The sequence below is a fragment of the Dendrobium catenatum genome, unplaced genomic scaffold (assembly GCF_001605985.2).
Source record: "Dendrobium catenatum unplaced genomic scaffold, ASM160598v2 fragScaff_scaffold_1684, whole genome shotgun sequence".
In the NCBI taxonomy this organism is placed as follows: Eukaryota; Viridiplantae; Streptophyta; class Magnoliopsida; order Asparagales; family Orchidaceae; genus Dendrobium; species Dendrobium catenatum.
This window is the reverse complement of record NW_021320146.1, coordinates 562,199-578,885: the sequence shown is the minus strand read 5'-3', so window position 1 is coordinate 578,885 and position 16,687 is coordinate 562,199. Positions and strand designations below refer to the sequence as shown.

General features: G+C 35.0%; 1 protein-coding gene across 3 annotated transcripts in view; it reads right to left on the bottom strand.

Annotated features, from left to right (window-relative positions):
* LOC110103110 (potassium channel KOR1) overlaps positions 1-16,687 on the bottom strand; it is a 31,347-nt gene continuing 14,660 nt past the window's right edge. Inside the window, exons 4-12 of one of the 3 annotated variants that reach the window (XM_020831679.2) lie at positions 9,907-10,202; positions 9,459-9,539; positions 8,234-8,332; positions 5,338-5,559; positions 4,960-5,148; positions 4,740-4,815; positions 4,334-4,628; positions 658-779; positions 1-560 (exon numbers count right to left, since the gene is read on the bottom strand). In XM_020831679.2, coding sequence (XP_020687338.2) covers positions 307-560; positions 658-779; positions 4,334-4,628; positions 4,740-4,815; positions 4,960-5,148; positions 5,338-5,559; positions 8,234-8,332; positions 9,459-9,539; positions 9,907-10,202 — 1,634 coding nt within the window. In that variant the 3' untranslated portion in view covers positions 1-306. Of the gene's footprint in view, positions 561-657; positions 780-4,333; positions 4,629-4,739; positions 4,816-4,959; positions 5,149-5,337; positions 5,560-8,233; positions 8,333-9,458; positions 9,540-9,906; positions 10,203-16,687 lie in introns of those variants that run through there. The other 2 variants (XM_020831680.2, XM_020831681.2) reach the window with 2 other exon arrangements.

Genomic DNA, 16,687 nt, shown 5'->3' with positions numbered 1-16,687 from the left:
TTTCCACCAACAGTAGAGTACAAATTATGAGTAAAATAAATGTGCTTTTTTTATTAACACTGTACAACAAAAGGACCCTACTCAGTGCGCCTGAAGCTAATTCTAATATATACAATCTTATCCTTTCATTTTCGAAGAGACTAATTCTACAAACTGAAAGCATGCTATAAAAGGCTCCTATTCCATGCAGTTAAGCTTTTTAATGCTTCCTAAAGTAATTTTTTAGAAAAAAAATTTACTAAAAAAAGCAATAAAAAAGTCGTCCAAAACGAAGCCAAAGTGTAGAGGTAACTAGCCGTATGAAAATCAATCAACATTTGTAAGGTCAGTATCTGCAGGCATATATAGTCTTTGACCATCAGCGATGAGATCCACATCAGGGATCTTGCCTCCCTCCTCTGATAATATACAAGACCCCGAGCACTTAAACTGCTGCTCCGCAGAATTGATCAGCTCTTTCATTGTCTTCGGAACCCATATCACTATGCCCTCTCTTCTTTCATCAGAGGGGCCCCACGGATGGAAAGGGAATATTGTGCACTTTCGACGCTGTGTTTTGTCTGTGATGTAAACAGAATTTTTTTTTTAATTATAAATTTTAACAGTTCTTCAGATTATAAAAAACGGTTGGAGGAAGATATTGTGCAAGAAGTATACCTCTAACCTCCTGAGAGCGATCTGGAAATTTTAACAGTTCTTCCGATTTGGCATTTTCAAATAGCTTTATAAATGATGAACTCCCACGCTTCCGTGCTTCATCTAGAGGAGTTGTGCCCCATCTGAGTTTTGTTAGAACAATGCAATAAATGATGAGATTGTTTCATAATAGAAGAAGAATACAGAATGCTGACGCGAATAACAGCTAGAAAAGTTCAGGCCTCGAGTAATCTTTTGGAAGGTCATTACACACAGGAAAATAACTCCATACAATACATGGGAGAATATAAATATAATTCAGAATATTGACACTTGTAACAATTTTAAAAAAAGATTGGTAGCTCTAATAATATAAGAGTTTAGATTTTATATTGCACAGGGTGATTTTAGAAGGGTAAAACTGATAAATGTTCTTTCTTCCAAATGAAAGAAAAAAGAGAGGAAAGAATGCAATAGATAATGCAACAGGAAAGGGCTAAAGTTGTCAAACATAAGTTGTCGAAATATATGCAGGGAAATCACATTTAGAAATGGATTACAGAGATCCTTACGCTTGGATTTTGTTCTTTTTTTAGCAAATGTAGCATATCTCCATGCAATAATTAAAGAAGTATGTGAAATGTAGATTAAGGCTTCCTTTGAGACCGTTTTTTTTTTTTTTTTTCTTAAAGTAAATTTCTAGTTCAAATTTTTTTTGAACGAAATTTGTATACTAAAAAGCTGGTCTGAAAGCAATAAGAAAATTATCTCAAATGAAATCCTAAATTAGGTAGGACTTCTAAAGGCCCATATAAAATGAAGTTCTCATGTCATCTAGTCTTTGATTTTTAGCTATTCACTCCTCTTTCCCATATACAAACAGGATAAAAATACAAAAAAATTAGAGAAAACACATTTATTGAAATGAAAAGGCTTCCCATGCCAACTACTCTTGTTATTTCTCCCTAGTTCCTCATTCATTATAACATAATACAAAAATATGGACTCGAATTGTTTGAATTGCCAAAGTACTCTTGATAACAAATAAGACAACAGGAACGCCCATGGTAATTAGATCTAAAATCTATTAAAGAATTGTTCATTCAACCTAATGTCTTATTGTTCACTCAACCTAATGTCTTATCAGGTGAATTCTCAGAACATAAGAATTGCTTTCTCTCGTTGTGCTCTTCTCAACTGCAACAGCCTTTTTGAACAAACAACTATCTCAGGTACACACAAAAGCAAAGAAAAAGAACGAAGAAAAACCATGAATCAAGTGAAGGAAAACAACAACAACAAACCTTGCAGAAGATCCATAAAACAAGATTCTGCAGAACTGCAAACATCATTAAAAAAAATGAAGATTTGACATCATTTACTACACTGAAATCTAGTCAGCCTGAATCCGGAACTATTAGCTACCAATCTAATGAAAGTGATGAGACATCGAGATATCCTGAAATCTAGATGTCAACAATTTAGGTTACATCTAGATTTCATTAAATTAGGACTTAAATGCTATTTACAGATTTGATACCTAGATATGTAAGGTTACATCTGGTAATAGCATGGCATCATATTGTTGAGGTCAGTAAAACAAACCTCATCAGATAGCATATTTTGTTTGCTTTCTACAAAACTGCTATGTTTTAATGAGAGTTGTTCGCATAAGAGATTAAGAGGTTCAAGAAGGCGGGCCCAACAATCAACATGTATCCGTCCACTAAAGAAGAATGGCTCCTCACAAGCATCACATTAGCCGATAATGTTGGCTCAAACTCCAGGACTTCTCCCTGGCATGGATGATGACAATGCTTAAAGATCAACCACACCTACCTCTTTCCATAACGCTATTTTCCCTTCTAAAACATTAATAGTAAAATACATGAACATTTGTATGTTTTACTTCAATCCTACCAGAGCATTTAAATGTTCATTTACTAATAGTAAATACAGGAGGTATTCTATCCTCCTGAATGATATACAAGATTCATTACTAATAATTTAAATGAGACCCAACTGGATGAGGACAGGAGGTATTCTATCCAATACTAAGCTCAGTTTAAAATGCACTAATTAAAGGTGGATTAATCTTATCCAAAGCAATACCATTCCATCTTGTCTTATTTGTTATTTTAGTTATGTTATCGTTTGATGAATAATTAAAAAAAAAAAATACAAAGCTTCATGTTGCAAATTTGGATCACAACCGTGAAGACAAAAAACAAATAAAAAGATGCACTAAAGCAATGATTCATAGAAAATTTCTGGGCCACCGTTGCATTTCAGTCACTCAAAATAAATAACTTAACAAAGCTAAATTTGTTTAAATTTAAATATTTATTTTTGTTTGATATTTATTCAAATGAGACATGGAATAATTAATAAATCCTCATCTAAAGTATCAAAGTTCTATTTATTTATAATTAAACAGCATATTAGTGTCAGAAACTATCTGTACTTACAAATATATTAATTAATTAACTATGGATGCCAATGAGAATGCTAACTCTTAGCAATTTCTATGCATGTATTTCGTGTTGGGTAAAACAATAGTGAGAAGCCGATTAAAATATCAGTTTTAATTAAAATTGAACACATAACTTGTCCGTTCCGGCTAAATGCTAGCATCAGAGTTCTACCAAACAAAACCTATGGAAGTGATGAGTCTGGTAATAAAAGATTCTTGTTCCTATTATACCTAAACAAATTCTAGGAATTTATTGTATCGGCTATGAGATGCAACTTGCTGGTTGTCAACTATATCAAATTAGTGCAATAAGCATAATCATAATCGTAGTCAACATCTTTAGCCTTATCTCAGCAATTCGGGATCATCTTTATGAATCCATGATATATGTTTATTCTTATTAAACATTCTGAAAACTATTTTTCACAAATCCTTCAAACAAACTATACAAGTTATCTTAAGATCAACCCATTTTCCTTTCTAATCCCCCAACATTAATGTTACCCACATATTTAATGGTTGCATTAGCTACACTTAGTTATCAATGCCCAAATCACATAAGTTTATTTTCAACAGTTTTATGATAAATAAATGTTACTCCGACTATAATATAATCATTCCACAATTTATCCTTCCTAATATTGTTACACAAGCATATTAATAATCACATTTCCGTCATACTAAATTTAGTTGTAAAAAGACTTGTTTTTTGCTACCCAATGATTTAATCCATAAAACATCTTCAATCTAATTTCAATTTCACAAAAATCTTTAAGCGACAATAATATTCCTTTATCGAATAATACTCCCAAGGCACTTCTCCATTTTTAACACTCAACGTCAACTCTAAAAGGTATATCCTTATTCTTTTATATAATAAATCCAAAATACTTAAATCTATCACACTTGAGTATGATTTTATATTTTAATATTATTGATTGAGAGCTATTACTATGAAGCTATGATGCCGCTAAAATTCACATCATCTTAGACTTCATTCTACTAATTCAAAGATATACTCTAAGGTATCTCTTCTAAATATTTTTTCTATTATAATTTTTTTACTTATTTCAACATAGATGTTTGCATTGGTTATCAAAATACTTAAAAAGAATATTTAAAGTAAATTTGAATACAGCCAATTACACTAATTCTAACAAATTAACTTCTAAAACTGAGAAACTAATCCCCAAGGGAATATAAGATTTTGGTCATTTATCATACCTGTCAACAGCAAAAACACTTGCACCAGCTTCTAAAAGCAACTCGGCCATCAAATATAATCCCTCGCAAGCAGCAATGTGTAGTGGTGTACGGTGGTCATAGTCTTTTGAATTTGGATCAGCTCCACAGGACAAAACCCTCTTCAGAAAGCCTGAATCACCTCTTGAAACAGCTTCACAAAGCTGGTTACCAGCATCATTGAGACCTAATATTGCTCCTTTATTAATGAGTAAAGTAACCATTAAATCATGTTTGCACTTGATTGCCTCCAACAATGGTGTGCTCCCATACTTGTCTGTAAGTGTGTGAATGTATTAGTACCACAGAAAATCCATGATAGACTCCAATTAGCATAATGTTAAACATATCAAAGGACATTGGCGTTTATGTAATCTGAGACATGTACCAATAGCATTGACATCCACACCCTCTTGAATAAGAAAAAGAGCTATATCCTCGTGTCCTCTTGATGCTGCAATATGCTGAAAAGAGTTAGGAAAGCAAATCAGACACGGTATTAAACATGAAGAATACAGATATGCATTTGTTCAAATTGAGAATTATTCAATGCATCATGGCCAACACAATCTCAATTACATTCACATATTACACTATCACATACTAACCAATGCGGAGCGCCCATCATAATCAGTTTTCTTAGGGTCTGCACCTGCACGAATCAAACCCTTGAGATGATGCAAGTCTCCATGAGAAGCAGCATTATTTACTTTGAGAGTAAGCTCCGACTCCTGCCTTCCAATATGCAGTGTGATATCTGATTCTAGTTGCTTAATCCAAGTATTGCTTGCACGACTCTGCAAATTAATGCACAGGCCATTGCAAGCATTAAATCACACAATACTGTTGACGGTAAAAAATTTCTCTACACACGAGAACTGAAACTCAGTTTTTCACAATGCGAAGTTATTTGCCCGTGGCACTAATGAAAAAAATTCTGAACAATCAAGGAATCCTGATTTCTTAATGTTGTGATGAAGATATACCTCAAGAAGGTTGCTTAAGACTGTCCTTGCATCAACAAAATATATCTCTAGGATATTCATAAAACTTTGTTTATCAAGTTGCAGAAGTCTGCAGAGCTCACAAACACGAATAGTAAAAGGCTGAGGCAAGTTACAAAGAATGGCAATCTCTCCAAATGAACTATTAAGGCCAAATTGTGAGATCGTCTCTTCTGTTCCATCTTCACCAATCCCAACCCCTTCCTGCAGGAAGAATCTTCCGCAAATTTCAGGAAAAATCATAATATAAAAAACTATTAGCAGGCCATGACTTTAAAAGCCCACCAGTTTGACAAAAGAAATAGGAAAAAAATCAGACCTCTCCACTATTATATGCTTTAACCAAAATCAGTAATTTCAAGATATGTAAAATCCAAATAATACTTCAAAAGAGGTCTAGAAGAAAGAGAGTTATATGGTACTAACCGGATAAGGCCCTCATCATAAGACTCATTAAGACATCATCATAATCATTATTAAACTTACACCCAACAATTGAAGGTTGACTTTATAATCCACCTCAGGTTCACAGCCATTCATTTTTCTAAAATTCAACCATAGGTGATAACTATAGGTAAAGCCTTTTTGAATAACTTCTAAATGTGTTATCATTGACCTGATCAATTCACTATCAATTCCTTCAAAATTAATTATACGTACTCATCTTATTTCAGCATTTTCTACCTTACGTTGTTCATGCCCAGGACAGTTTTTTATTGGCTATAACTATCATCATCTTTTTAGCAAATAATCAATTTTCACTCTACACTTTTTAGTTATATGCTAGCCATTGATCTTCGTATTTTCATTTTTACCATAATTGTAAATTTGTGAGTCACGATGAAGCAAATTTGAGCATACATGCAAGACCATTTGAAAAATAAAACGAAATTTACAAGGAAATTAACGATGAATTCAACATTTCAACTACACCACTGTTAAACCACAGGCTAATGATATGGTGTTTCTGTATGCAAGCAACATAAAAGTTCTTTTTTAAGTCCTTAACAGATGCTATAACCTTAACTTTAACAGTCTTTCCACAAAATAGACCTTCAAAAGATATCTAGGTTTTTCTTCTTTTTAAGTAGAAAATATCTAGTTGCATCACAAATGAATTGGTGATATCAAATTCTGATGGCAAAATAAGGTTCATTTCGTTGCATTTAACTTAGAAACCAATGTTTTGAATAACCATGGAATTTGTTAAACCCATCATTTAGTTGGATAGAATTAGATACTAACATTGATTTCAAACTCCAAAAACTACATCAAAACCCTCAAAAAATAATGATTTCTATTTCATACACATATGAGTGAAAGAAATCCGCATTTTCTAAAACATGTTTTACATCCACAAGCACCTAAATGAGGCCTAAGACAGCTTTCAAACATAGTTATACATTGATAACATTAGCATAGTAGTCATTGGGGAATTCAGGTAACGAAAATAATTAATAGTGATTGAAGTCTTAATCAAGATAAATTTTAATGCAAATCATGACAAATCAAACTTTTCTGGAATACTACTACTTATATGACTATTGACCTGCCAACCCCAAAAGATAATGCAAATGCGTTAATTATAAAAAAACTTTTCAAAATGGATAGTGATGCATGACATCTTAAGATCTAGCATTTCCTAATGTAGATCTTAGATGAGATGCACCAAATACATACACAAAAGATCAAACTTGAAAAGAAACTGGAAAATCACTTTTGTAATGTGGTTTTCTTGACTGTTAAATTTCTTGACTAAATTCATATTTGACCAAATTTCACATTACAACTGGAAAATCCAAATTGTGATAGATTTGACTAAATTCAATCACAAAAACAAACCAAAAACTAAAATATAGAAAAGAAAGAGATCAAGGAAAGGAATCATTGAAGTTTTAATCTTAAGCTTCAAACTAATACAAAAAGCAGACTTCTCCCCAAATTTAATAATCACAATTTCCACCACTCAAAGAATTCGCATCCAAGTACCAGACACAAAATTTGAGATAACTCTGAAATTTTATGAAGCAACTGAATGAACTTTATAATAACCAAAGACCAAAATTAGCATCTTCGTTAAATCCCAAAATTGTATAAATTATCAAAAACCGCAACTCACAATTTCAGCAAATCCTACAAGTTGGCAAAGTCTCGGAAATTGCTACAATTGCAGGTCACAAATCACCAGAAATCAGGCATATTAAGAAACCAAGCAACTCACTTCAATAATTATGGCAATGAAATATTAGCTATAATTCAAGCCCTCAAAGGAAACAAAGCGAGCTTGTGATCCCATCTTCAAAACAGTGAAACAACATCTTACAAGGCTTTATTAATAGAAAACAACTGATGGAGTGCAACAACGATAAATAACAACATTGAAACAGTGATGGGAGGAAAGTGATGAACTATAGCTAAACCGAGAAACCAACAAGCATGAAATTTATCCAGCAAGACATCTAGATAACACAACTTTATCTCCATAGGGATCATCCTCATAGGCACACTTATAACAAAATAAACTCAAAAAATATTAGAAAGTTATCAAATAGAGATAACTAATATCAAAACTCAAAATGTGAACATGCTTGTCATAACACTTACACTCCACGTCTTCGAAGAAAATAAATTTTGACATTTGCATCAGATACTTTTAAGCTTAAATGAAGTTATCGAAAGAATCATTATAAAAAGGTCAGCAACTTTTGGAGGGGATCTATAGAATTAAAAAATTAATATGGGATTTTACTCAAATAAGAAACATGATAGGATAATAGAAAGTGAGAAAATTATTCAACTAATGAAAACTAAATTAAATTCATCATCAAAATATGCATGATACTAGAATAAAATTAGGTACGAAAATGTAAAATCTTACCAGCAATCCATGACATACAAAATAAAGTTGATCTACTGCAATGCCCTGCTCCAAGATCACTTCACCTGGAAGAAAAAACTCTTCCCGCAGTCTAATTACCTATAACACAGACAGGTGCATTAATAAACTTCTTAAAATCATTCCAGCTGAATATAGGTGCAGAAGTAACCAAAACAACTACTAATATCAACGAGTAGAACTCAACTAAGCAGAATGGGACTAATTACACAGATGGTGAAAAAAAGCACATGTACATTAGATAGAAATATAATCATTAAATCTGCAGACAGGAGAAGGTGTCTAATTTAGGAATCAGTCCCAAGTGATTTCTCCTCTGAAGGATGATCGAGATAATTCAATGTACTGAAGTTAATAATACCAAGAGTACTCAGAATAAATAAATAAGAATTGTATATGAATTGATGATTAATTTTAGTTGGGATAATAGTATTGATGATGAGGATGAAGAATGATTAATTTTAATAAAGTGAATAAAAGCACTATTTGCAATTGAGTTTAAGCAACAAAAGTTTGGTTCTTTGATGACTTATTATGTCATTGCTTAACTATCGCTAAAAGTTACATTCACTTAGTTATATCCTTGAGAGGATAAATTTAACATAACATATCTGGAATACTTCAGATATAGATTCCAACATGTCTATAATATTTTTACAATTAGCAAGAGTTTTCATGGGTAACTTAAGTATAGAAAAGCCGGCTTCCAGTTTCCTATATCAGAATGAACAATTACAATATTTTGATGCAGCTTATAAAATGAATTTGCTAGGCATATTCATCAAATTCATGGAATTCTACTAAGGAAAGAAGTGAATGTGGGGCAAAAAAAAACAAACTAAATGTTCCATATTCAGACAATGGTTGATTTATATTTCTGATAATAATCTTCAAGCTAACCAAGGACTGTCTGCTGCAATGCAAAATCTCCTTCCAGTGAAGGAACACTACAATCAACTGAATCAAGCAATTTATGGGCAAAATTCAGTCAAGTTATTGTAGCTGATGCAATGATAAAATTATGTAGGTAAAGAAGAAAAGAAATTTGTTGAATTATATGATAACAAAATATTTTAACCCATTCCAACATATGAATGAGCTATAATATCATGTTATCTAATAAAAATCAAACTCAGGACTAACTAACAATTTGAATAGGCTACAATATCATGCAATTTAATAAAAATCAACCTCACGACAAACTTACAATTTGATGAATAAAGTCTGAAGAGCATCCCTTAAAAAGTTGAACATTTTCAATATATGGCTTGTATAAGCTTTCTGAAATCTGAAACAACAATTTAGCTTGTCAGTCATCTGCAGTAAATGCCATGCCATGTAAGACCAGCAAATTTTAAACCAAGCAAACAACTGAAAAAGGAGATGCATGCGCTGAGCGATCATTAAAATAAAAAACAGGCTAAAAGCTTATTAGACTGGACTTGTAATGGTTAAACTAGATTTCTAAGAGTTAAGTGCAAATGGGAAGATGAAGCTCATCAAACTGGTACCAATATGAACCTAGTTTTTTCTATCTAAATATATAAGAGGGAAGAAAGCATAATTTTAAAATGTAAGAGGGGCAGTCTTCACACAAATTATGCATCACAATTGGAGATTTAAAGTGACCGACCAAGTTCATCATCCTTTTTCACCTTAGCACGAATTGAAACTGGAATATCCTGAAGAACAGAAGCTTCTGTGTAGCTACTCTCATATTGCAACCGAACATGTCCTTTAATTTGCTCACGGATACCCTTTTCAAGTCTGTTCCTATTCATATATTTAATAAGATCTTTCATTTTGTCCCTAAACCTTTCTGTCTTCGATCCTTTCACAATCAGTGCAGTCATGTTACCAATCAAGTAAGCCCCAAGAATCATGTCAAATGAGACATAAATCATGATGAAGACCATTTCCCTAATATTAACTGCGTGTATATCACCATAGCCTGTGTGCAACAATGATCAAATCAGATAATCTTCACATAGTAGCAGAAACTAATTATAAAGCATCGCAAAAAGAAAAGCTAAAGTAAAAAAAAAAATTAATTTAGAAAAGCACAAGGCTTTATAGCATGTTAAATTCAGAGCAAAAAATATCAAACTAGTTCTTTCTCTTTAAGCTTATTCCCGTCAATTCTTAACCCTGCAGCCATTAAAATAGCCACAGTAATGTTGTAGCATCTTAAATTAATCAATTAATACATTTTGTTGATATTATTTTTTCTTGGTGTAAAATGTAAAATCATAAAGACTAGCACTGCAACACCTTTATTGCAATGGGAAACATTCACCACTTCAAGCAAGAGGCATAGAGAGTGATGTAGTTAAGAATTTATGATTTATGTATTTTTAATTTTTTCGTGTTATTGGACGCTATGTTTTTTTATTTTTGTATTACCCTATAATAGAAAAAAAAAAACCAAGGATAATGCTGTGTTCGATGCTCTCGGGTTGGTTTATACTATTGACTTTTCATTTGAGTTTCATCTTGCTTCCTTTCTCCTTGTTGGCCGGTTGGGTATTTAGTTGTGGGATGTTTTTTTCCTTAGTGGGCTTGACCCATTTTTCCCCTTATTTTATGGCTACTTGGGATTCTTCCCTCTCCCCTTTGGCTGATCGGATTTCCTTGCTTTACGGCTGCTTGGGATTCTTCCCCTCTCCATTTGGTTGTTCGGTTTTCCCCTTTTACTGATTCCTATGCTTGATGCTTTAGCTTCTCCTTTGAGAGCTGATTTGAATTACTTTTATTGGCTGAATTGTTGGCTCATTTAATTGAACAATTAAATGCTCTTTCCTCTCCTTTTCCTATATAAATGATTCTCTATTGTAAAGGGGTGTTTTTGGTAAAAAAATTCAACCTGAGAGTTCCTTTGTGGCTTGCGAGCTAGTCTTCCCCTATTCCCTATTACTTCCTCTTGGTCTTCTTTCTACTTCTTCCCTCCACGGTTTCCCTTCCACCTGTATCTTTCTTCTCTAAACTTTGTGAGCTGTGAGGTAGTGTTGTTACCCTGTTCTGTTGGTATTTGTCCGAGGAGTGCAGACTTGTGCCGGATCAAGTTTCAGTGGTGGATTTTTACTTTGAGCACCTTACCCTAGCTTTGTGTATTGCATGTGAGGTGACCATTCGTGATTGTTCTGAGGGAATTTGTTATTTAAGTGTTTTGAATCTTTCCTTCCTACGAGATTTCCTAATCAGTTTCTAACATTTGTTTCAACTAAGTTAATTTATGTTTGTTTTTGTGTTATTGAAAGGATGTTGTTTTTTAATTGTGTTCCTAATTATTCTCTTAAATGGTTTAGGACTTTCGGTTGCATCAATTTAGTATCAGAGTCTTAGATTGTAAGGCAAGTCTTCCTTTATGTATTAAACAAAAAATGAATAATCAAAATAATCAATAGGCGGATTGACAATATATGATAATGCAAAAAATGGCTAGAGGTGTCAAAGCGGGTCAACGGGTTGGGTTTGGGTCCAACTCAAATTGACCCGGATCCACACAGGATGACCCTAACCGGACCCAATTTTGCAAAGGGATTAGGAATTTCAACCCAGACACAACATGCCAAATTGACCCGAGTCGATCCAGATTCTGGTAGCCATATCTGTAGATTTGTGCTCAGGGGCTGCTTGAGGAAACAAAAACAACGTCGGAGGAGGCGAAGAAGCTTTAACCCGTTCAGAACTTTGATCAGACAGAAACAACATCAGAGGAGGCGAACTTGCGAAGAAGCTTGGACCAGTTCATAACTCCGATCAGACAGGAACAACATCGAAGGAGGAGAACTGGCGAAGAAGCTATGACCGTTCAGAACTTCGATCCGACAGGAACAACGTCGAAGGAGGAGGCGAAGAAGCTTGGACCAGTTCAGAACTTTTATGTGACAGGAACAATGTTGTGGGACGGGAGGAGGCCAAAAAGCTTGGACCTGTTCATAACAACATCAGAGGAGGGAACGAAGCTTGGACCCATGCATTGCTCCTGGATTGATTCCAGGTCAACCCGAACCCGACACTGTTTTATAAACAGGTCAGGAAAACCCGAACCCGGCCCGTCAGGCAAACAGGTTGACGCGAACTCGGAATTTTTCGGGCCGGGTTCGGGTCGGGTCAAATATTTACACCCCTACAAATGACAAATTTACAACAACAAATGGAAGTAATGGCTAATACTCTAACTGCATTAAATATAAATAATGTTAATATCCAAAACAACGAAACTGAAGAAGAAGCACTACAAATCCAAAATAGAAATAATAGACAATGGGATCACGAGATTAAATCGATGCCAATGAATTCGATAACAAATTAAAACCCTTAAAAAAAATGGAGCGGGCGTTCTCTAACTAACTGTTCTTAGATTGAAGCTGAGTTACAGCTTCGTCGTCCTGATATCTATCAAGGTATTACAAAAACATTCTCATTAGGAGATGAGATTCTTCCACCATGGGAGAATTGATGTAGTAAAAAATTTACTTTTTATGTATTTTTAATTTTTTTGTGTTATTGGACACTATGTATTTTGTTATTGTATTACTCTATGATGGAAAACAACAAAGGATCATACTGGGTTCGATGCTCTCGGATTGGTTCATGCCATTGACTTTTCATTTGAGTTTGATCTTTCTTCCTTGCTCTTTATTGGTTGGTTGGGTATTTGATTGTGGGTTATTATTTTCCTTACTGGGCTTGGCCCATTTTTCCCCTTGCTTTATTGTTGTTTGGGATTCTTTTGATGTGAAACGAACATGCAAGGTTGAATAATTTAAGGAATTTGTACGCTTAATGTTAGAAGCCACAATAATTATATCTTTATATTAATTTTAATCGACAAAATAAAATACAAAGAGCGGTAAGACAAGCTTAGGCTAAACCACATGCATGAGTTAAGATTGTAAAATAGTCAATTTAGTCTAACATTGCATACATGAATTATTTTCAACAATAAATCTCAATGCTAACAATAAGATTAGGCACTATGCAAGAATCCCTCACTCAACTCTTTAGTTATCTAAGCTTTAGCGGGGAAGAATTAGCATGATCGTTGTTAATTAAAATATAACCACGATTGAGAAATAAACTAAGAAGATAAGTGAATTGGAGGAAGAGTTTACCCAAAGAAGGGGAGTTACGATGTTTCGATGTGGTCGATTATGAGCTTGGGGAAGAGTGGACAGCAATTTTAGGATTCGAAGCCTCACGATGGCGATCAGAGACCTTCTGGACAACGGGAAAGCCATATAAGGTCACCAAAATGGCTGGACAACAGCTAGGGACGTCTTAGATAGCAACAATGAAGGTCGAGACAGCAGTTTGGCACTTGAAATAATTCTGGACAGCAACTTCGCAGACTTGGACAATAGTTCCAGCACTTGGAAATTCTGGACAGCAAATTGTATGACAACACGTGACGGATTGCTGGATAGTAGGCAAGAGAGGAATTGGTGATAATATTGCTGGCCAGAATTTTCTGGACAGCAAATTCCTATCTTCAAATCCCTGGACAGCCGTGAGAGCAGTTTTAGTAGGCTAGGGTGTGAACTTTAAATGGGGTTATTCAGTCGGCTAAAGGAGTGGGGTTTGGCCGTGGGTGGGAAGGGAAAAGGTGGGTCGGATTAGGAGAGGGTTGAAGTAGAGAGGCCTAGGTTGAAAATCTGAAGTTAATTCTTAGATTTAGAGGGAGGGAAACTTTAATTTGAAATTCAAATTAATTCCCAAATGGTGGCTTGATTGGGGCGGCAGCCAAGGGAGGTTTAATGGAGATTTAATGAGGGTCTAGGTGGCGAATTGGAGAGAGAAAGGGGCTCGAGAGGAGGCCGGCCACATAGGATGAAGTTTGAGGTGTTTTCATTAATGCGTGGACCCGGAAAGGATTTAATTGAGGATTGCCATTAAGTTTGAAATTGATTTCAGATTTTATTGTGTTTAGGAGGTTTCCTAATATACGTTATTAATATGGAAAGCTTTAGAATTCAAATTTGAATTTGAATCTAAATGAAATAACTTTTCTAAATTAATAGGGACGTAATTTAGGAAAGTAATTAAGGGTGATTTTGAAATTTGAAATTCAAAATCCTTGGGTAGTGGATTGATGGCCGGCGGTTAGTGGGGCTTGGGGGAGGTCGGCGGGGAGGGTTGGCTGGGGATTCGGTGGTTGCCGGGTGAGGGGCAGGTCGGCGGCAAAAGGAGAGGCGATTTGGGTGGGATTCGATTTAGGGAGGAGGAAAGGGTTTGGGGTTTTGGGAGGCCGGCGGGTAGGGGCTAGTAGGGGAGATGAAAGTAGAAAAAAATTAGAAAAGAAACGAATGGCGCCGTGAACCTTGGAATCCACCGAAGGTTGATGGATATTGCTCACACCCACCAAAGGTCTCTCCTCTCAAGAACTTACTTAGAGATCAAGTAAGAAATATGAAATTTCATTCATAATTCATCATTCACCCTCAAGAAAGGAGGGGAGGGCTTTAAATAACCAATACAATGTGACAAATAAAAAGTACTAAAATGCCCCTAGGACTTACACGTCTAAACCCTTAGGTAAGGGCAAAAGTGGAAAAGACAACAAAATCATAAACAAAACTAATACATCAAATAATAAAAATGAACATAAAACAAAGTAGATCGGATGTCCTCATCATCTTCCCTCTCCCTTTTGGATGTTGGATTTTCCCTTGCTTTATGGCTTCTCGGGATTCTTCCCCTCTCCCTTTGGTTGTTTGGTTTTCCCCTTTTACTGATTCAAATGATTGATGCTTTAGCTTCTCCTTTGGTTGAACTGTCGGCTCATTTAATTGAACAACTAAATGCTCTTTCCCCTCCTTTCCCTATATAAAGTGGGGGATTCTCTATTGTAAAAGGGAATTTTTGGTGAAAATTTTCAACCCGATGGTTCCTTTGTGGCTTGCAAGCTAGTATTCTCCCTATTCCCATTTACTTTCTCTTGGTCTTTTTTCTATACGATTTTCCTTCCACCTGTATCTTTCTTCTCTAAACTTTGTGAATTGTGAGGTAGTGTTATTACCCCGTTCTGTTGATATTTACCTGAGGAGTGCAGACTTGTGTTGGATAAAGTTTCAATGGTGGATTACTAGTTAGAACTTTCCTTTAAGAACATTTCCCTAGTTTTGTGTATTGCATGTGAGGTGACCACTCATTATTGTTTTGAGGGATTTTATTGTACAAGTGTTTTGAATCTTTTGTTCATATGTGATTCCTAATCAGTTTCTAAAGTTGGTGGTTTCTACCAAATTAATTTCTATTTGTGTTTGTGTTATTGAAAAGAAGTTGTTTTTTAATTGCATTACTAAGTGTTCTCCTAAAAGGTTTAGGACTTTAGGCTGCATCAGAGAGCTAATCCGGCTTGAACTGAACTTGTTAACAAGTTTGCAAATGGAGCTTACCAGGCCATGAGTTTGAGGTTGATGAGGCTCAACTAGTTGGCAAACAAGCTGGCTTGATTAAAACCCCTAAATCCTGATTGTCATTCCGCTCTAGTTGAAGGTAGCCGCAACTTGCGAATGGAAAATCTTACAACTCATTTTCTTCTCTAAACACTAATTGGCCTGTAAATGCCTTGTCTAACAAACTCTTGTAGGGACTTCTCTACCATTTGTCTCATCGATGCCTTCTCTAGCAAAATTTCTGTCAAGACTCCCTTCAATGTTTGCTCCAGTGAGCTCTCGTTGCAACTACAACAAATGTTACTATTAGACCGGTCTAACGGTCCACACGGGACCAGCTCACGCATAACAGAGACGGAAATCTTCCGCCTCCTAAACAAGTTGTTCGCACCGCCACGCGAGCCATTTAGGAAGGATTTTTTAGGGAGTTAGGAGGGAAATTTGAATGTATGGATTATTTAGAGATTTCCTTTTAGATTGTATGCATTAAATAATTTGTTTTCCTAGGGTTATGACATCTTGAATTTGGCTGAAATTTGAGATCCCTTAGGTTTTTGGGCTCTAGCGACGTCTAGAGATTTGGGAGAGAGAGATCCTCCTCTCGAATTGAGGATCGACTGTATCTTGGTATTTTCCTGTCGTATCTTTTATTATTGCAATAAAACCTATTATTTTTCTGGTTTACATTGGAGTTTGGAAGCGTTTTCTCGTTGTTTTTCCGAAATTGATAGGATTTACTTGAAATCTTCAAGTGTTTCCCATAAATTGCCAATGTTGTCATTGTGTTCTCCAGTAATTCCCCACTGATTCCATCTCCAATAAGCCCCCATCCTTCTCTAGCGAGTTCCCGTCGGGACTTTTTCTTATGCTCAAGCAAGTTGTTTTCAGGTGAACCAAACTTGAGTTCACTGTATGAGCTTAACTCAAGCCCAATACCAACTCAAGCTCAAATTCAAGTTTGAGCTTGCCATTGAGTAGGTGAGCCAAGCTCGAATTAGTTCTAACTAGAACTCAATTCAACTCATTTATACCCCTA